Source organism: Rutidosis leptorrhynchoides, chromosome 3 (genome assembly GCF_046630445.1).
Source record: "Rutidosis leptorrhynchoides isolate AG116_Rl617_1_P2 chromosome 3, CSIRO_AGI_Rlap_v1, whole genome shotgun sequence".
NCBI classification, from domain to species: Eukaryota; Viridiplantae; Streptophyta; class Magnoliopsida; order Asterales; family Asteraceae; genus Rutidosis; species Rutidosis leptorrhynchoides.
Window position 1 is genome coordinate 669,593,134 of NC_092335.1, and position 22,367 is coordinate 669,615,500.

Here is a 22,367-nt window from a genome sequence, read left to right on the forward strand (position 1 = left end):
CAAATCTTGTGGTTCACTTGTACTTACTTACTTAAACCTATGATTTCACCAACGTTTTCGTTGACAGATTTCTATGTTTTTCTCAGGTCATGCACGATATGTGAAACATGCTTCCGCTTACTATTTGATACTTGCATCCGATGTCGAGTATACATGCATTTCATGGAGCGTCTTTTGACTTTACTTTAAACCGTGTCGCCTAGATTTCAATCGTACTTATAACGTTGTAACTTAACTTTTGGTTGAACAATCCTTGTAAACTTTGAAACAATCTTTATTTTGAAATGAAGGCGACATATTTTGGTCAAACGTTATCTTAAAGACTTATAATCAGGTAATGGGACCCACGTAGCCGACGCCGTCACTTGACGATTTGTCGGGGTCGCTACAGTTGGTATCAGAGCCTTGGTTGTAGGGATTTAGAGTTCATTTGTGTCCACCCCGAGTCATAGGGTACATAGGTGAATCTAGACTACAACCGGCATATAGACTGAAGTAGGAATTATTTGACAAATTGTGCATTTATACTCGAACTCTTCTATCATATCTAACTCGTATTCGATCTTGATCTTACGTTGATAAATTTTGTTGATGCGCCACCTTGACTTTATGAAGTAATGTTAAATGCACATGAGAATCAGGGTAATATAATTTCCGGGATTATATTACGGTGATTCACATGGACGTTCCGACATTATGACGTAAAGAATTTAAGGCGAGTCAAGGAAAAATTTCCTCTCTATCCTATTTCCATACTCCGGTTAGTATTGTTGAAAATACTAACCAACGATATTCTTGTCTCATGAAGGAACAATGGCTCACCAAGGTCAACACAATACTCCTCTCGAAACTCTGGAACAAGCTCTTCAACAAATGATAACCACCGCCGTGGGTACGGCCGTGGCCGATCACTTTTCTAACAACAACAATCATGGGGCCGGTAATTCAATCGAGGGTTGCTCCTACAAGAACTTCATGAAGTACAATCCTCCCACTTTCAATGGAACCGAAGGACCGGTTGCTCTCACCCGATGGTTCGAACAAACAGAAGCCGTTTTTAGCATAAGCGGTTGTCGGGACCAAGATAAGGTCAAGTTTTCCACCCTCACTCTCACCGGTATTGCTCTCTCACGGTGGAACACGTATGTACAATCGGTGGGTATCGATGAAGCCCTTACACTCTCTTGGACCGAATTAAGAGAAAGAATGACCACCGAATACTTCCCGCGCGAAGAGACTCGAAGGCTCGAACAGGGGCCAAGAAATTTAAAAATAGCCCGAGATGACCTCGAAGCTTATAATCAACGGTTTGCCGAACTAACCTCAATTTGTCCAAACCTCCGGGCTCCCGGGCCCCAAGGAGTTGAGTTTTACATGGATGGCCTCCCTAAGAGCATTCCACACGGGGTAATGCCATTAAGACCCGCCGACCTACAAGAGGCTGTGATGATAGCCCGCCGATTTATAAAAACGGTGGATGAAATTGAAGCGCTGGCACCAACGGCCGAGGCCCAACCAGTTAACAACAAAAGAAAACAGGAAGCCTCTCCATCAAGCAACCACAACCACAACGACTCCACCAAGAAGCCTTTCACCCCCGGCGGCAGGAAAAATTATGCTGGAACACGACCTTTTTGCAACACGTGCCACAAACATCATTATGGAAAATGTGGCGGACCATTTTGCATCAAGTGTCAAAGAAGTGGCCATATGGCCCATAGTTGTAAGGGTGCCGCCCCCGTCGCTAAAAAGGTGCCCAGTGCACGCAGAAGGGGTGCTTGTTTTGAATGTGGACAACTGGGTCATTTTAAGAATGCATGTCCCAAGAAGAACGCCCACCCTAATGTACGCGAATGAGCTTTCAACCTTAACACATAGGATTCCCGGAACGACAATTAGTTACGGGTACGTTTCTTCTCAACGACTCTTATGTTTCATGTTTATCCGATTCGGGTATCGATAAATGTTTTGTATCCAGGGCTTTGGAGCCTACTCTTTGCACTCCACCCCTCCCCCCTAGATATTACTTACGCCATTCAAGTGACCAACGGAAAACCATTGCGTATCGATAAATTTTATCGGAGGGAGTACGTTAAACTTATTGGGTAGGTAATTTGAACTTCGATTTGACACCTATAGAACTAGGGAGCTCGGAACCTATTCGAAAAAAAAAAAAAAAAAAAAAAAAAAAAAAAATGTTTCCCCATCATCTTGTATAGATTATTGTGAACTGAGTAATTTTCGGTTGGAAACCGATACCCTCTCCCTCGCATCCATGACCTCATGATTATATGCACGAATCCCGTATGTTCCAAATCGACCCCCGTTCCGGTTATCATCAATTGGGGGTTAAGTGAGACGATGTCTCCTAAGCCACTTTCCGAACTCGCAACGTTAGTTGTAAATCTTTCTTAGTACCATTCGATTTATTTAGGACTCTGTCCGTATTCATGAACCTCCTAAACCACGTATGCGAACTTATCTAGACAAATCGGTTATCGTATTTATAGATGACATCTTGAGTTATTCAAGTAAAGAAGGAAAACGAACAACATCACCATCTTACGCTCGAACTTTTGAGAAAAGAGCAACTCTATACCAAATTCTCCGAGTGAGAATTTCTGTTGAACGAAGTACAATTTTCTAAACCATGATGTGAATGGTCTAGGCATTTCAATCAATCTCGAAATCAAGCCACATGTAATCAGGAAGCTCCCCCGACTCAGACTTGTATTCGTAAAATCTTAGATCTCGCCGGTTATTACCGAAGATTCATTTCTGCCTTTTCTCGTGTTACACGACTTTTAACCTCGTTAACTCACTGAGGGAAAAATTTAAACCCCCCCCATGTCCGAACCTTGAGCGTGATACTTCACACCAACATTTCTAGTTAAAAATCGTATAGCACCAGATGGAACTCAATTATGAAAATATTTCTACATGAACGCCGGAAGGCATGCTCTCTCGACTCAAAATCAGTGTAACTGAAATTCGTTATGTTGCGCGAAGAATTCTAATACTAAATTGTGGATCCGATCAATTTTCTCGTCATCACATACCACGCTACATATCTCTGTTATTTCACCGTTACCGTCTGATATTACTGGAGCTTAAGATAACACACGATCCAATGATACTTCACTCTTCTTTGACTTAATGTCATTGTGTTTCTAATAATCGGCCAACTATTATTCAACCCCGAACTAAACAACTACGTGTACGATCTCGTTTCTCTTTCAGACTTCAACTTTTGACAACTAGAGGCACGTTATGGCAACCTCGAGATGTAAACTCATCCTGTTCTAAGTCCTCATTTCACTACTATCTTTACCGTTCGCATTTCCGTTTAAAGAAACTCCTTGTAACATTTCTCCATGGATAGAGAAACTCCTCATATTACATAAGTATTCGCCACGAGGGTGAATAGTCCTAACGAACATTTTTTTTTTTCGAACCCTAACTGACTCGTTCAAACATATCTTAAGAGATTCTATTCCAACACGGTGTATCTTTGTTAACTATCCCGTATCGAAATACTCGTTTCACTTCTAGTTTTACAAGAAGCCTCGGGACCGCGTTTAGACATGAGTACCGCGTACCATCCACAACCCGACGGACCGAACAAACATGCGATTTAAACCTTGGAAACCATAATACGAATTTGTATTACCAACTTCAAATTTACTTGAGAAAAATATTTTCCTTTAACCGAATCCTCGTACTACAATGATTTTCATTCGAGTTTTAACGTCACTCCTTTTGAAACCACGTGTGACCGGAAACGTCACTCTCCTTTGTCGAACCAAGTAAACGATGATCAATTCACCGGGGCCGAGGTTATTCATGAGCAACCGAGAAAATTTATTCATATTCAGGCAAAACCCTACGCGACTCGTAATCACCAAGAGCTGCGCCGATGTTAGACGTAAACATTTCAAATTCCACGTGGGAAACCGCGTCACGTTAAGAGTCGCACCTTGGAAGGGTGCAATCCGTTTCGGGAAAACGTAGGAAGCTAAATCCACGATATTTTGATCCTTTAAATTCTTGGGGTGTTTTGGACCCGTAGCTAGCCGTTTAGACTTTTCCGACTCATTTTGGGTCTCCGTTTATCCTACATTCAATGTATCAACTCAAAGACGTGTTTTGCGAAACGAGAACTTGTTATCTCCTTTGATGAACTCACTATCGACGATAACCCTCACTTCCTAGGAGGACCGGTTGAAACCATGAATCATGGAAGCCAAACCTTAAAACAACATATGATCCCGACCGTCAAAATTCGTGGAAATACTCAAGGACGTACCTTCACTTATTCGTAGAATTTACAACGCAAGGTCTCGAGTAAGATTCAACAACTACTACTTCCAACTAAATTTCGGGACGAAATTTCTTTTGAGGTGTGGATAATGTAACATCCCGCGTTTTTCCGTTAAATTTAATTTTAACACCGTCTTTTTTTTAAAAACATAATCTTTCGTATTTAAAGTAATAGTTTCCGTGAGTAACGTTCATTATATTTCCGCTATTTAATTATAACATCACTCGGTTACTCGAGCGTTTTTAAAATATTTCGTTGGTTAATTCCCGCACCCGCTTTGAAACTTGAGGGACCGAAGTTGTCAAGTGGGCAAACTAGTTGACTAGGTCAACTAGTCAACCCACCATTCTCATCCATTCAATCCCTCCATCTCTCTCCCTTTTCTCTCTAGCTCAAGAACCCCATTTCTCCCAACTTCACTAAATCATCATCTAAATTCGATCTAGGAGGCTTACAACAAAACAAATTACATTTTCGTGATCCTCTCTTCATCCTCTACGATTTGATACTAACTACACCGATTTTGGGTAACATTTCTAAAACTCTAGATTTCTTTAAATTCGTGTTTTTGACTTGAAATGTTGTTAGTTAGTGTCTATGGCTCGTGTCTAGCATGATTATATGATTTGTATGCTCGATCTTGATGTTTTGGTGTAACTAGCTTGAAAATGAAAAGTGGATGCTTAATCCTTGATTTTGGATGAGTTAATGTTGTTAGATTGTTAAAGTGCATGTTTTAATTGTGTTACTAGTATCATTAGCCACATTTGGGTGTGTAGGTTGATTAAGGAAACTTCAAAAAACCCGATTAATGATTTTGTGATGTTTGACTAGGGTTTGATAGTTCTTGACATGAACTTTTGGATGCTTAAATGCCATGGAATGTAAATTGTTAGTGTCTAGTAGTAATGTATGCTTCATTACCTTCAAAACGGCATATCGTATGTGTAAATTGGATTCCCGAATCATAAAATACGTTTTACGAACTTGAAACTTGAAAATAAACCTTTCTCGATCAATTGACGAGTTTTCGTTTATTGTAAATGATGTTTTTGATTGATGATATGTGGTTAGTTGTATTCCTTGTCGAAATAGCTTTCCGATGATATAAAATACATGTTCTAATTGTTTGCGGATCATAAAATGTGATTGTTTGTGTTTTGGTTCGTGCATACTTTGAAAACTGACCAGAAATCCCTGCACAGAGGGTGGCGCGGCGCGCCCCTTCCCCGCGCGGCGCGCCGATGTGCCTGGTCAGATTCTGACCTCCTCGTCCCGTTTCACGTGAAATGTTTGACTAGCTACCGACCTCCGATTCACATGAAACTTGTTCTAATATGCTTATATATGAGTAAAAACCTCAGAAAAATAGTTCGGGACCGAACCCGAACGCGTTGACTTTTTTTCGTTGACTTTGACCAAGTTTGACTTTTAGTCAAACTTAACCAAACTTTTAATGCAATCTTCCTAACATGCTTTTATACTTGTATCTTGCATGAAACTTGACAATTTGCTTCACATGCTACATAATCGAGTCGTGTCGAGCCATAGGACTAATTGAACACATTTCACCCGACCTTGTGTCGTAACCGGTTAATTGATATAACTTACTTGTTTAGGTCAAGGCTAAGCAACTTTCATGCACACGTTTACTTGTTGAAGTACTTTTATACTCGTGCACTCGAGGTGAGATCATAGTCCCACTTTTACTCTTTTTGAACTTACATTTGGGATGAGAAAACATAAACATTTCTTTTACTAAGTGAACACAAGTACAGGAAAACAAACATTCTACATACGAGTTTAGAACAAAATCCTCAATTCGATTATCATTAGTTACACTTGCCGGGTGTAAGCGAGAACTTATGTTGTATGGATCCATATGGGTTTGACAAACCCTCATTCAAATGGTTCGCTACCGTTTACGAATGAAATATATTTTCGAGAAACAGTGTATGTTCTAGCACTAAGTGATGGGGTTCAATGGAAGGAAATGTTAAGCATTGATAATTGGGTGCTCGTGAAACAAACTTTTGGAATGTATTACTATTATTTCATTGATGCAAATCTTGTGGTTCACTTGTACTTACTTACTTAAACCTATGATTTCACCAACGTTTTCGTTGACAGATTTCTATGTTTTTCTCAGGTCATGCACGATATGTGAAACATGCTTCCGCTTACTATTTGATACTTGCATCCGATGTCGAGTATACATGCATTTCATGGAGCGTCTTTTGACTTTACTTTAAACCGTGTCGCCTAGATTTCAATCGTACTTATAACGTTGTAACTTAACTTTTGGTTGAACAATCCTTGTAAACTTTGAAACAATCTTTATTTTGAAATGAAGGCGACATATTTTGGTCAAACGTTATCTTAAAGACTTATAATCAGGTAATGGGACCCACGTAGCCGACGCCGTCACTTGACGATTTGTCGGGGTCGCTACAAAATTCTTCGAATGGCACTTTTGGAAAATGGTTAAGGCGTACCGTGCGTCGGATTTTCATGATCATCTAGATGTATTTCGAAGGAGATTGAAAGCGTCTTATAAAGTTCTATGTGAGGATGGTATCAATAGATGGTCCAGAAGTCAATCTACTCATATTAGGTATTCATACCTTACAAGCAACAGTGTAGAGTCTATAAACTCTCTATCAAGACATGCTCGTAAACTACCCGTTTGCATGTTGTTCGAATTTTTTCGTTGTTCAATACAGGATTGGTATTTCAAACATCGCAACAAATCAGTTAGTCTTACTTCACCGGTTACTCCATATGTTGAACGTAAGCTAGCTAAGAGGACGGACAAATCAAGAAGATGGCGAGCATTTCCATCGACAAATGATCTAATAGAGGTACATGATGGACGAAAAAATGGGTTGGTTAATCTACAAGATAGAACTTGTTCATGTGGTCAATGGCAATTATCAGGCATACCCTGCGGTCATGTGATTGCATCAGCACGACACTTCGGAGTGGAGGATATTAGTTGTTATGTATCGCATTGGTTCAGCACTCAAACATACATAAATACGTATTCCGAACACATTCTTCCTCTCCCCCATCGGTCTGAATGGTCGGATCCGGGTCCCGGGATTTTGCAACTTGTACACCCCCCAGTTCTAAAGAAAAGACAACCCGGACGTCCTAAAGGTAAAAAACGCATTCCTTCAAAAGGTGAAGAAACTTCAAAAAAAGTAAGAACTTGTAGTCGTTGCAAAGAACCAGGTCATTCTCGATCAACATGCCCAGCTGCTTATGACCGAACAGGTGAATCAACTTCTCAACGGGCAAGAAAGACAACCTCAAAGGCGAAAGAGACAGTCGAACCATCTCAAGCTTATCAATCTCAGTTTTATCCAACGTACAATTTAGGTAGTAATTAGTTCCTATAAGTCGTTTATTTTCAGGAACAAATTAAGGTGTGATGAATTCCGTTGTTGTAATATTTTTTAATTAGTATTTTATGATGTGGTTTCGTGTGTTACTTCACATGTTATAATATTGAATGCACAAGCTAGTGGTACAAGAATAATCAAAATGTTGTGGCGCAAGGTCGCAAGATGAACCTTGCGTATGTTTCAAAAAAGGGGCGCAAGGACGCAAGAAGTACCTTGCGCCTGCTTCATCAAAAGGCGCATAGACGCAAGACGTACCTTGCGCCTGCTGCTAATTACGAGGCGCAAGGGCGCAAGAAGTACCTTGCGCCTAAGGCTATCACGGGACACAAGGTCGCAAGGTCTGATTACACACCTTTGCGCCTTCAAAAATACAGTTAGGGACCTGTTCACAGTTTACAACATTTACAGTTTATACACAAATTACATAACTAACTACAGTTTTCAGAATAAAATCTCAGTTACCAACTTTTGCTTTCTCTTTTGGTGGGGGTTCCTGGGTATCAAAGCGTGCACGAAAGAAGGTCTTGGCCATTCTCACTCTGTAGTCTTCTGCGGCCTTTTTAGCATCTCCAATGTTTGGGATTTCATCCCACCCAAAGATCACCCTCTCCATATGGATGCAGACCCAAACACCACAGTCCCCATTACTTCCACTTTGCACCGGCACGACAGGCGCAAGGACGCAAGAAGCACCTTGCGTCTCGTTTATCACACAGGCGCAAGGACGCAAGACGTTCCTTGCGCCAGCTGCTACGGACGAACGCAAGGACGCAAGACTTTCCTTGCGCCTATACCAGATTCTAGTTTTAAGGCCTAAAACAATCGTGTTCTAGTTTTTATAAATTGTTAGCTTCCAAATACTGTAACTTTAGCAAATCTAGCAACACTATAAGTGAGTTTTGCATCACCAAGCTCGTTGAAGCATTTCATCGAACACTTGGTGTGCAACAAAAATTATATATCATTTTCGACATACAAATGGAGTAATCGAACGGAGATAGTTGAAAGGAAACACTTACCTGTTCTTGTGACATCTTGATCACCTTTTTCGTCGGTTTTTTTTCTATTCCTTGTTCTCAATCGTGTTGGTGACGGTGATGCGAATGGAGGCGGTGATGGTAACGGTGGGGAAAATGTACTGATGGCGGTGGTGCTGGCGATGGTGGTGGTGGTGGTGGTGATGTGGTGAGTCTCAGAAGAAAGGTCGCAAGGGTAGACGGGTCGCAAGGGGGACGCAAGTGCAAGGTACTTAGTAATCGCCGTCGGTCGCAAAGTGGTCGCAAGAGATGAGTGTCGGGGTGTGTGTGTATGTGTATGTGGTGTGTGATATCTATATTTGACCTAAATTTTTAACACATGGACGCAAGGACGCAAGTCGCAAGGACGCAAGTCGCAAGGTCGCAAGGTCTCTTGCGCCTTGCGCGGGCATTTTGTCAAGTTTTTTTTTTTTTGGGTTCCAGCTCAGAAAAGTCCAAAAAAATGGGTATTTTGGTGATTGGCCCTAAAATAAAAAACAGTGATAGTGTGAGCCATTTAAATTAAGCCTACACAAATAACCCAACAAATGATTCCAGGCCCAACAGAATCATCCTAATCCAATATGACCGAACACGAGTCGGTAAGCCTCGTGTTCACCGCTTACGTTAGCCCAAACACTTCCCCTCTAAACCTACGCATCTATGGCGCACAATAGAATCAACTCTTGTTTTAACCAAACTCATATCTGTTTTGTTTTTTTCCCCTTATGTGAATCCCCCCTCTTCCACAGAACCCACACAGACCGCCTTTCATCTGCTTCCCCCTTTCCAGTTTTAGGGTTTCATTTTCTTACAGTTAAGATTTCGATTTTTTACGGTCATAATAACAATACTTTATTTTAATAATCTTTAAAAGTCACGTTATTGTTGACTAATTAAGTGTTGAATTTTTATTTATAGTTGCCAATTTTATTTTTTGATTACTCAATGTCTGTAAACTGTTTCGTTGATTTCTTTTTACGAAACCCTAGGGTTTTCGAAATCGGTGCGAGAGATTTTGCAGCGGTTACGGCGAAAGTTTAGTTGTTTAGGTTGTTGTGATATTTTTGGTTCTGTGAAACTGTATGATTCAATTAATTGATTGATTGATTGGGGAATTAGGGTTTTGTTTTGTGTTATTGTATGGCGCCGAGCCGGAGAAAAGGTGCCAGTAAAGCGGCGGCGGCGGCTGCCGCTTGTCGTCGTTGGAAGGTCGGCGATCTTGTTCTTGCCAAAGTAAAAGGCTTTCCTGCTTGGCCTGCAACGGTATGTTTTTTGATTTATATGATTTTGTGAATCTATTATAGTTAGGACTTAGGGTTTTGTTGGACTGATCTATGCTATGTTGAACATTATATGTTGATTTTCTTTTCTGTAAGATAGTCTGTTTGATATTCTTATAAGTGAATTAGACGTTGATGAAGATTTTCTGTTTGTGATAAAAGTTTATAACTTTAGGTAATTAAGACAAGTTATTTTCATTGAAACCAAATCATATGATTATTTATATGTTTATATGTAAAAAGGTTAACGATGTTAGGTTTTTGTAACAAACTAATTCTCGGGGTGTATTTGCAGTATGGTTTTTGACTACTCAAGGCAAAGATATTAGCGATTGCTCCAAAAAATGTTAGCTTTTGAATTATTCTTTACATTAGGTGAATTCTCTAGAGTTAAGATTTATTTATCTAGGTAGTAACTTAGGCTTTGTAGGACCGATTTGTTATATTTTTGAATTTCTTTATAAACTTGACTTGATCATCCTTGATATTGTTTTTATGCTTTTGGTATAATGTTACCTGAGTTAGATATGGATGATTATTGCCTGTTTGTTGAATGCTCGTTTCTTGTACTTCATCTAATAGAAGGTTATAACATTGGATTTCCAAAGAAGTAATTTATGATTGGAACTATGTGTTTTGATAGTTTTTGTTATGAAAATAAATTGCTCAAAGATGTCACTTTTTGCAACGAAACAAATAACACAAGGTGAAGATGGTAGCTTGTGAAAATAAATGACTTTTAGATTTGCATCAGAAGTAAAGTTTAATGAGAACAAAAGGCAAAACTAGCTTTTGCAACAAACCAAATATATGGTTGGCATTAGCAGTGTAGTTTATGAAAACAGAAGGCAAAGATGTTAGCTTTTGCAATAACTCTTAATATCCAATATCAAGCTTGCATCTGCAGTAGTGCTAGGAGACGTCAAAATTCATTAATCTTTTGTTATGGAATCATAGGGAAGATATAGCAAAGATGTTAGCTTTTGCAATAACTTCGATTATCCAACATCAAGTTTGCTTCTGCAGTAGTGCTAGATTTCAAAATTGAAGTTCATTAATCTTTTGTTATGGAATAAAAGGGAAAGTTAGATTTTGCTTGCTTGTAGAATTATATGTATATTGATGTGCTTGGTTTCTTGTAATATGCTTTTTATAATTATTTTGGATGGACACTTGTAATATGAAGCTTTTGCTTATTGTAAATGTGTATGGTGGTTGCAGGTTAGTGAGCCGGAAAAGTGGGGGTACTCTGCTGATTTAAAGAAAGTTTTGGTCTTCTTTTTTGGAACCCAACAAATGTGAGTACACTTTCTGGTAGAGTGAGGCTCTTTGATTATTGGTATTTTATTATAATGATGCTGGTTATATGATGTTCTGTACAACTTTATATTGTTTTCATTTGATGGCATGTTTTAATTGCCCCAAAAGTGGGAATGAGATAGTTCAGTTTAGTTTTAGTAGCTCATCTGTGTTAAGCTTATTTGATGGGCACCAAAAGTGAAATTACATGTGGATGATGCTCTTCGATTCCAAAAAATCATCAGATTGGTTGGAGAATATTGTTATAATATTCACCAGATGTTATTGAATGAAACCTAGCCAAATGCTTTTTAGGTAAGGCTCCTGTACTTAGGGTCTTGAGTGGATACGTTTGGTTGCTATCGGGCGGTGTGTGGTTTGTTCTGTTGCGGCAACAAGTTTAAGTTTTGATTTTGATGATGTTAACGAGTGAGCAGTCATCCTTTGCTGCATTAATGTTTTTACATGACTTAAGATGTTCACACTAGATGCTAATAAGTTGTACTATTCCATATTATATTCAAAAAAAAAATATAGGTTTTTTAAATGAATGCGATGTTGAATTTAAAGCAGGAATCAGGCCTATAGTTCTATTATCTTTAGTGAATACAATTATAGCTATTAATGTTAATTTCACCGAGTCTTGAACGAATCACATGTGCTGGAAATGTTAATAGGGTGGTAACTTATGGACCTGGTATGAGTTAAATAATTTAGGAATGAATGCTAATTTGGTGACTAGAGGTCTAGAACTATAAGATATATGATGCATATAAATATAACTTCGTGGTATTATGCTACCAAACTTTGTGGGATTGTTATTTTGATATCAAACTTTGGTTACAAAAATATTAGGTGAAGTATTTTTGTTGTAGATTACTCATTAGGTGGATGATCTCATAAAAATTTAAGGTTTTATGTTGGATGCATCTCGTTCTGTCTCTATTTCTTTGATTGCAGATGCATATTTGTTGCGGAGCAAGTTATTTACAAAATAATATAAAAACTTTGGGGGTATGTGTTCCTGCTGGAAGATATGTTTATTCTGAAATATGAGATGTCAGCACACTGATTTTGAACCTATATCAACGTTTCTTTTCTCTCTCTCACGTATAAATGGACACAACGAATATTTGCACAACTGTGTTGGTTATTTTATTATGAAACTAGAAATGTTTACAAAAAGGATACAGGTTTGAGACTGGTGGCATAAGGACGTATATAATTCTAGATTTTATGAACTTAATAAATAGGGTGAACCTTGTACCAGCATACTTACTCATCTAGCATCTTATAGACACAATATAGTCATGTGTTTTGTATGCAATCACCTAATGTTTTTATTGTTTCTGTTACTTTTACCTAAACGAAGGAATCTTTTAAGTTATAAATATTGATAGTGTCCGTTGATGCGATATGATGTTCTCATATCTTGACAATTACTACCCTCTGAATTTTTTGCGAGTCACTATATTTGGTTCTGACATTGACTTTGAATCTTCATCGTCAATTTCCAACCAAGTATATCTATAGGAGCCTTGATATTTTCTATTGTCTGATTTTTTTAGCTATGGTATCACAGCCTATTCAATTGGTTCTTACCCTATTAAACCTTATTGTGTACTTTCGTGTTTTTAGATTCTGTATGTTTGTGAATAGCATTTATGTCAATATTGAGATAACAACAGATATGTTTATGTCCACCCAAGTGTTTGTGGTTGTCATCATGGGATAGTCACTTAAAGTATGTGCTAGTTTTAATCTTAAAAGGTGCTCTGAGTGTTCTGTTCCTTGCATGTAGCGAACCAAAGTGAAATGATTTCGTAAGGCATTAAGAGGCGCGTACCTCTAATCACCTTCTGTAATGTGGAAAGAAAAGGAAAAACTCTTATTGTAAATGGCCATTCGTTGTATAGGTCGTTTATGCGTAGATTATCTGTTGATAAAAAGCTTTGAAATTTTTTGAGTTTAAACCTAGATTTTAATATGTTTTGATTGTCAATGTTACATGTAGATTATTTGTCATTGTTATCTTCTATGAGCTTATGTTAATATTGCATTCATTTTTAAGTCAGTTTGGGTATGTGGGTTTGGACTAAATGCATCGCTTTATGCAGAGCGTTTTGCAATCCAGCTGACGTTGAGGCTTTTACCGAAGCAAAGAAAGATTCTTTATTAAGCAAGCGTCATGGTAAAGGCGCCGATTTTGTTCGTGCAGTGAGGGAGATTATTGAGAGCTATGAGGAACTTAAAAAACAGGAGAATGTTAATAATAATAATACACTTGGTCAAACTGGGTCAACTAATGTCAAACCAGAGGAATGTGTTGATAGTTCCGGGTCAAAGGAAGATGTTCTCACACCGATCATTGACCCACTCCAAAAAACATCAAATTCTTTGAAAGACAATAATGGTCATACTTTGACCGTACTAGATGATCCTCCAAAGGGCGACAAATCGCCTGAGGTTTTTGTGAAGAAAGCACTGTCGCCGACCACGTACTCGAGAAAGAAAAATTCGAGTACTCGGGACCCGGGGTTAATCAGAAGGGTACCTTCTGCGCGAAGGTCAAGAAGTTCAGTAAGAGCATTTCAGACAGAAGATGTTGTTATGGGTAATGGTAATTTATCACGTGATGTGGGTCAAAGGAGGACCAAACGGGTCAGGACATCTCCTGGTTCATCTGATGGTCCGGTTGTCTCAAATGCCAGCCCTAAAGAAAACGGGTCAAATGTTCACATCATTGACTTGAATATTAAAAATGATGTAAACGGTGTACAGTTGGGTTATGATCAGGTTCGAAAGCATGAGTATGCAGTTGATTGTTCTAGTGGCGATATGCAGCTAAACCATACACTTGAATTCCACAATAAAACCATCGTTGTTAAGAAAAAAAGAAAGCCGAGTCGAAAACGGACCGTCACTGTTACCACTGACCTCCCTGAAAAGGCGTTAGATAAAACCGAACCATATCAGACTGCTGATTTTGAAATAACTGGCGGTAAGCATAATAAGGAAGATGGTGATGAGCACCTGCCTTTAGTGAAACGGGCCAGGGTTCGGATGGGTCGAACCTCATTGTCTCCGGAAACGCATTCAGAAGACCCAAATAAACCTAGTGTTTCAAGTGATGCAGAAGATATGTCGGCAGATGGGAACTCGTTGGCGAGTCGGGAAGAAGCCGAGCCCGTTTTTACACTGAGAAAATGTACGGTTAATAAGCCTCCATTATGGGAGGCTAACAAGAACAAGAATTATGGATGTTTAGTTGATGGTGAAGCGGCTTTACCACCTTCAAAACGACTCCATCGTGCTCTGGAAGCTATGTCTGCTAATGTTGCAGAAGATACACAAGTTTCTCCTGGTGGGGCCGCCACCATGAAAACCGTAATTAATGGATCTCTCCCTATTAAGACTAAAGAAACTGATGACCCTAAAGTTCAAAGTTTAAACTCTCTCAATAATGGAGCTTGTAGCAATATAGATTTATCAGTTGAACAAAATGAGACAGCTGAAGAAATGAACAGTGAAGGTGTCGTTTGTATCGATATAGTTCCATCAAACGAACAAAATGACACAGTTGAAAAAGTGAACATTGAAGAAGTGAACATTGACCGTCAACCTTCTAGCCCAGAACAAAAGCCAGTTGAAACTGCTGATGGTAAAGATTCTGTCATGTTGGATTCTTGTAATGGAGCCGTTGAAACAATTGTGGGCCTGCAAAGCCCGAAACCTTCATTGGATTTGATTGAGAAGAAAGACTCTCTTGTTGAATGCACAGAAGCTTCTGTTGTTACAATGCTCGATGTAAAACATGAGTGTGAAATTGGAAGTTTGGATCCGACTGAGGCTAGCAAAAAAGATCCTTCAGATGTATCTGGAGTGAGTCCGGATCCGGTATCCGGTAATTTGGAAAACGGAGTTGCATCACATGATAATGTGAATTTGCTGCAATTGTCTCCTCAAAAAAGCTGCAGTATGGTAGATCATCCGTTTGTAGATGACGTCATTGACAATTCAATGTAAGTTTTTAATACATATGTATATTTTGAACAAATGGTGTCGAACTAGTTTACTTTGTTTCTTACATATTATAGGTGGCAAATGGGAGGTCAAACGAGGCAAAAAAGGTTTGGGTAATAAAGGGTTGGATTGACATGTCAACGCTTCCTTTATAATATTTTTATTTTTTGTTTTTTCCTTAAATTATGTTTTTTTTGTTTAAACTTGTTGTAAACAAATAATACATACCGAAATCTAATGGTTTTAGAGTTGACCTACGAAGAAATTATAATGCTAGACTACAAAGACTAGTTTAACATTCTAACTTCATATTTAAAGAATTGAAGAGTTACAAACATTAAATTGTTAGAAACAAGTAATTTATTTAGGGCTTCACTCATTTGATTTGCATGACTCATTTTGACCCCCTGCCTATATCGATCAATCTAAATCCAGTTCGACACGTGTTCATAGTAATGGGTTAGTTTTGCCACCTAAAAGTTCTCTTCATTATATATATTTGTCACATCTGATATTATACTAACATTATAGTTGGAACCGTCTGTGTTTTAGGCTGGAAGACACCGAAGGAACCAAAGAGTTAAATATGGAAGTTGATGATGTTCCTGTTGTAACTACCATAAAAGATTTAAAGAGCGGCGATCCGGGTCCTGAACTTTCTCACTCAACTTGTATAATTGAAGATAACCTGAGTAATAAAAGTGTGTCAGGTACCCGGACATCATCTTCCCCTCCGACTGATGTGTTTGACTCAACAGTGTCACGAGTCTCTCTACCCAATACTTCAATTTGCAACATTGTATCTACTTCAGATAATTGTAATTTACTTGAAAACAGTGGCTGTTGTAGTCCTGATGTGCATGAGAAACCAAAACACAGTGGCAACAAATGGAGCACTGTTTCAGAAGCAAACGCTGCTCTCAAGTCGTTTGAGGCAAGCCTCGGGGCACTGACACGCACCAAGAAATGCATTGATCGATCCACTCGCCTTGCAATTGATTGTGCTAAATTTGGCATTGCTGTCAAGGTAATATGTCCACACATCATCTTAATTTTTGCCTTGTCTTTTGTCAGAAACGTTTATTTAGGTGTTGGGCGATTACTGAGTGAGCTGATTGGGTTTGTTGGATAGATGATCGAAACAAGTAACCATATAGTTCTGGTAAAAAGTTGTTGGGGGTTGGCTCAGCCACTATCACTATACTGTCAATTTTAATTTTAACTAGTATCGTTATTCATTGAACTAGATTAAGAAGGATATAGGAGGTTGTGCGCGTTAGCATAATTACCTAATTTCTTCAACAAATAAGGTTTAAGAGATTGTTTGTTCAAAAATACAGCTTAATTCGACCTACGTGAAGTATGAATTAGCATGATTGGCTGATTTTTTTTCTCAAGAAAATAGGGTTTAAGAGGCCGTCTGCATTAAAAATACAGCGTAAACCTGACCCAAGTTGACACTCACAGTAGGTTTGAACCACTACTTTAAGGACATGGGGGTTTGTACTTGGATTGGGTTAGTTGACTATAATTTATCTTGGGCTTGATTGTAACACTAATATGCTAAATGATATCTTGTTGCTTTGGTCCCATTGTCAGTTTTGTGTATAGATTTTCAACTATTACATCACGTTCATATATCTTTTTGCCATGTTACTGGATGGTCTTTGAAAATTTGAGTATGTGATGTGGACACTGATGTTTGTATGCCAACATTGATATCTACTTTTTACTTTTTTTTAAACCGAATAATATATGTTGGCAATTAGGGCCACTATATCTCTCTATATTTACTCATACTTGGAGGTAATTTTAAGTATATGAATGCCAATGTATATAAACGCTTTTGATACAATGTTTGAACTCTTAATATAAGATACAGGTTACTCATGTCTACCTTCAAATTTCCGTCTTTTTGTGTGAAATGGTGGTTGATATTCATCTTCGCTAACTATACGAGCAATTATTTAAAAAAATATAGGTGGTGGAGACAATTGCTCGAAGTTTGGAAGCAGAATCAAGTTTACATAAGCGTGTGGACTTGTTCTTCTTGGTGCATTCTATTGCTCAATTTTCTCGAGGGCTGGGAGGTAATACATTTGTTGGGTTTTTACCTGAAAAATGCAAAATTTATTTTCACGCATCGTTAATAATAAAATTGCATCTTCACTTGTGTGCTCGTTTGTGTTTCAGGTGATGTAGCTGGTTTGTACCCTTCGGCGATCCAAGCAGTGCTACCACGATTATTGTTGGCTGCTGCTCCTCCAGGGGGTAGTGCTCTTGAAAATCGTAGGCAGTGTTTAAAGGCAAGTTCCGTTTTTAGTTATTTACTTATTTTATATAAGTTGTAGTCCCACCCATTTAGTTATGAAATGGGTTTATATGGGCCATGTTTTGTTGCTCATCATTTTGATGAAACTAAAAAGAATAGCTAAAACATGTTAAGTTGGCTGAGTGGGTCAAGTAGTCAGAAAGCTGCCTTTTAATGATTACAATCTTTAAGTCACTTTATTCAAAGGATTGGGTTCTCTTTGATAGGCTATTACATTCATATTTGACACATTGGTTATTTTTATTAATTGGAAAAGACATTATGGTTCAAGTGTACCCGACTTGTTTGTTACTTTACTCCACCAGACCATTTTCCCACTTCATTAATAGTGTACTCTACTATTATCGCGCTATGCATCAGTGTTTGCACGTAGTACATAAAGTTATAATGGGCATAGTTAAAAAGTATTAGAGATATTATGCTGAAGAATGTGCGTGTATGAAGAGATCCAAGTGTTCATTATTAGGTTTTCATTACTTCATCCAGATGATTGTTATCTTTTCTTAATAGTTGGTGTTTGTACTGTTGAATAGGTTCTAAAACTGTGGCAAGAAAGAAAGATCCTTCCGGAACCAATGATCCGTCACCATATTCGTGAGCTTGATTCTCTCAACAACATGTCATCTAGGATTAGTAATTCTTCTCGCCGGCCCTTTAGAAACGAGAGGGCGTTCGATGATCCTATTAGGGAAGTTGAGGGTATGCTAGTCGATGAGTATGGAAGGTACTCATCTCTTTACGTCTTTAATAAACAGTTTGTGAAAATAGTTAAAGAATGATTTTCTAATGGTTTCTGTTTTATGATGTCAGCAATTCGAGCATACAGCTTTCTGGTTTTTGCATGCCTACAATGCTAAAGGAGGATGAAAAAGAAGATAGTGATTTTGATGACGAGGGTTTTGAGGCCGTAACTCCTGAACATAATCCGGAAACTTCCGAAGAACGTGACAGGGTACTACTTACACCTGGAATCGAGAAACATACACACGTATTAGAAGACGTCGATGGCGAACTTGAAATGGAAGATGTGGCCCCGTCTTATGAAACCGATACAAACATTTTAACTAATTCAAACATGGAAAAAAATGCAGACACATCCCACCATCAACTAACACAATGTCTGCCATCGTTTCCACCTTTGCCTAAAGATCTGCCCCTCTCATCTCCGCCGTTGCCTAAATCTCCACCGCCGCTTCCCGCTTCCCTTCCCCCACCACCGCCTCCACCCCCTCTATCTTGCCTTCCACCACCACCTCCACCTCCACCTCCTCTATCTTGCCTTCCGCCACCACCACCGCCTCCACCTCCTCTATCTTGCCTTCCACCACCACCGCCGCCGCCTCCAATCTCACTCACTTCACCTCTTTCAGCATCTCTTCCACCACCACCACCACCACCACCACCACTTCCAATCTCTCTCACTTCACCTCTTGCAGCATCTCTTCCACCACCACCACCGCCGCCACCCTCCGCCTCCCTTCCTCCGCCACCGCCACCGCCACCGCCACCTTTAGCCTCCCTTCCTGGACCACCCCCACCTTCAGCCTCCCTTCCTGGACCATCACCATTGCCAGTTTCTGATCCTCAACATTCCATTGGTGCCCAGTCAGCTCATTACCAACATCCTGAAGGCAGAGATCCTCGTATGGATATGCAAGTTCCAGAACTTTCCAACTCTTCGTCTTTTAGTACTTTACCCGTACATCATCCACCTGTTCAAGCTGCCAACAGCATGCATTTGAGGCCACCTCACCCTGCTCCATCATCACAGTTTTCATATTTTCAGTCAGATCAGTCGTGTAGGGAGATTCCACCTCCTTCTTATCCTGGCAGGTATCACTTTGTTAATGGTACAGATACAGGCAACTTTCACAGTGACCATGACAGAATGCATCCACCCCCGCATGATGACAGCTGGCGGTATCCACCCCCTCCTTACCCTGGTAAAGTTCCTCGTTTATATAGTTTTGATGGTGGCTTGTGAGACCCATTTTCTTGTAACTTGGCCGCTTTGTATTGGCTTTTCAAGGACATGAAAACTAGTTGTATCAAGATAATGTACCTTCATTTACAATCATTTTTACAGGCTAATTATCTTTCAAAAGATGAATCTATGGGTGAAAAGTCTTTATCTAACCTATAAGAAAATTATTTTGTTGGACCTGTTAACCCAATTAGCACTGCCTTTCCCTTTTGCAAGTCTAGGTTCTTTATATAGTGTGCATTTAATTTAATTATTTTTTTGGCTGTTTTGTATGTGACAGGCCAATGCTATCCCGATGGCCCTAGAGGCAGGTATCCTCCTAATATGTATGCCGGTCCACCTTGTGAGCCACCTATGCCTGTTAATACATGGCATTATCCTGTTCGACCTGCAAATCATAGAGACATGGCACCTCATAGACCATACCCCGAAGCGCCACTTCCCATGGGTACTAGAGGTTTTCTTTATCCCTTGAATTTATTAATGATTTTGAATATAAGAGGAAAATTGGATGACTCGGTTTGATTGACGCTTAAAAGAACTTGTGGTTGATATAATTAAGAAAACTGTTTTACTTAAATACTCCGTATGAATTTAAAACCTTGAATAAAGCATTTTGTCCCTCCTTTTTTGGTATCCTGCTGATTGTTTGTTATTTTTTTTGGACAGGTCCTAACTTTTGGACACCAAGGTGACTAAAAAATGAGGACAGCATATAATGCTCATCAAAACTTTCTTTAAATTATAAGGGACGGATTTTTCAGTTGAATGCTACGGGAATGTTAGAACTATCTTGTTCGAACACAAGCTGTACAATCTTTTCTAACAAGAACCTATTGCATCAAATCAATGTGAAGAAACAGCAATTGCGAAAGACGAAGATGCACATATTTTGTCAAGGTGAACACATATCAGGATGAAACAAAAGATACTGACATTACTTCAATGCTTAAATGTCTGCAACATCCTATTATCATCTTTGGGTCTTAAATGTTATGTGTATTTGAAGCTTACCTGTTGATTTCAGCTCTTGTTTAGTCAAACTGTTGAATGTTATTTACTCCTTAGTTGTCAATTATTAAGATTGGGATATAAACCTAAACCTGATCTTGCCTGTAAATTGTGGAGTTGTCCTTGGTCTACAAATTGAAATATAAGTGTTGCTTTTCTCAAAATTATATTGGTTTACTCATTTTTGGTAGGTTACAAATTGAAGTACAAGTGTTGTTTTGGTACTGTATGTATGAAACCCTAATTTCAAAACATCAATTCATTATGCAGAACACAATTCATTATGCAGAACACGATCATTTAAAAATTCAATCTTTCACAATCATTTAAATGAACACAGACCTACCTAAGGCGAACTTGATCATTAAACTCTTTTACATTTCCTTTAGGATTACCTTCGAATCTTGCAATCTTGAAATACTTGATCTGTTCATTATGCCGCTCTGCAGCCGCCTTGCCTCCAATCGCCAAATCAACCAAAATCCTCCCAACCACCGGCGCCATCTTAAACCCATGACCCGAAAACCCACCAGCAACCACCACATCTTCATTAAACCCACCACCTAAAAAATCAATAACATAATCCTCATCCGCCGTCATAGAATACAAACACGACTGACTCATCACCGGACCATCTTCCCAATTCACTCGATCACCAAACGTCATCCTAATCCAATCCTTCAAATACCCAATCACCATCAACGTCCCTTCACTTTCATCCAATTTAGCCCCCCACGTCCTCTTATCGGGATCACAATCACGACCACCATGAACTGCAACCTTAATCAAATCCGGATACTCCAAAGCAGGCGTTCCGTATATATACGGCTCACCATAACTAGCAAACGACGGAAACCCTGCACCAATCGTAAACCCATCTTCACACCCCTCTTTAATCTTCCAATAAAATACATTCGTTTCAACTGCTTGTATAGGCAAAACCGTCTCCCCGTTACTCACATTTCGCACCAGTTTACTCACCCAAGCGCCTGCAGTAACCACACATTTCTTCCCCCAAAATTTATCCCCAATTTTACTACTCACAACCACACCACCTCTTTGTTCATCAATCACAATATCTACAACCTCAGTTTTATCCCTCATAACCGCTCCGTATTTAACCGCTAACGTCTGAAACATCGCAACCGCTTTAGTCGGTTTCAGTACGCCGCCGATCTCCGTAACAACCGCAGTCCAACCATCCGGTATCTCAAATCCATAACTATCCTTCACAGTATCACAATCAACAATCTGATGACTCATTGATTCCTTCTCACAATTCGATATCAAAGCGCGAAACGAACTATTAGTTACTGGACCTACATCCAGTTGCTTAGTTTTGAAGTAAACATCATATCCAATTTCCGATTGCGATTCTCTCCATAGTTTCTCAGATTCAATCACTAATGAAGAATAGTATGATTCAGGATACGTTGCACGAATTGTTCGTGATTCACCGTGAGATGAGCCACGATAATGTAGAAAATCAAATTGTTCGAGAATTAGGGTTTTGTGACCTAATTTAGCTGCTTGATACGCCGTTGAGCTTCCCATAACTCCGGCACCGATCACGATTACATCAAATTGACCTAAATTCTCCATGTTTTACTACTCGAGCTTTAAAAAATTTCGATAATACAGTTTGAATATATGTGTATTATTTATTTTTATGTTAATGTATGCACTGCCAC

At 39.1% G+C, this 22,367-nt stretch overlaps 2 protein-coding genes across 4 annotated transcripts; one reads left to right on the plus strand and one right to left on the minus strand.

The window, feature by feature from the left end:
• The first annotated feature begins 9,499 nt into the window (after positions 1–9,499).
• On the plus strand, positions 9,500–20,820 carry LOC139903000 (protein HUA2-LIKE 3-like). Of its 3 annotated transcripts, XM_071885753.1 has the most exons (11): positions 9,518–9,560; positions 9,737–10,010; positions 11,249–11,325; positions 13,444–15,348; positions 15,902–16,376; positions 17,331–17,439; positions 17,543–17,655; positions 18,215–18,405; positions 18,492–19,624; positions 19,946–20,122; positions 20,335–20,820. In XM_071885753.1, the coding sequence occupies exons 2-11, from the start codon at positions 9,888–9,890 to the stop codon at positions 20,358–20,360; spliced, it is 4,329 nt and encodes a 1,442-aa protein (XP_071741854.1). In that variant the 5' UTR covers positions 9,518–9,560; positions 9,737–9,887; the 3' UTR covers positions 20,361–20,820. The 3 variants fall into 3 exon arrangements, with proteins under 3 accessions (XP_071741853.1, XP_071741855.1, XP_071741854.1); XM_071885752.1 differs by having other exon boundaries at positions 9,500–10,010; XM_071885754.1 differs by having other exon boundaries at positions 9,500–10,010; positions 19,946–20,113.
• Positions 20,821–20,869: 49 nt separating this feature from the next.
• Positions 20,870–22,367, minus strand: LOC139899331 (probable sarcosine oxidase). The gene has a single exon (XM_071882159.1). It carries the CDS (start codon positions 22,276–22,278, stop codon positions 21,019–21,021), a length of 1,260 nt encoding a protein of 419 aa, XP_071738260.1. The 5' UTR covers positions 22,279–22,367; the 3' UTR covers positions 20,870–21,018.

Excerpts from the sequence above, each read along its gene's own strand:
- LOC139903000 (XM_071885752.1), top strand. The coding sequence starts at position 9,888 with ATGGCGCCGAGCCGGAGAAAAGGTGCCAGTAAAGCGGCGGCGGCGGCT. Across the intron at positions 16,377-17,330 it reads AATTTGGCATTGCTGTCAAG|GTGGTGGAGACAATTGCTCG; the intron begins GTAATATGTCCA and ends AAAAAAATATAG. Across the intron at positions 17,656-18,214 it reads ATCGTAGGCAGTGTTTAAAG|GTTCTAAAACTGTGGCAAGA; the intron begins GCAAGTTCCGTT and ends ACTGTTGAATAG.
- LOC139899331 (XM_071882159.1), bottom strand. The coding sequence starts at position 22,278 with ATGGAGAATTTAGGTCAATTTGATGTAATCGTGATCGGTGCCGGAGTT.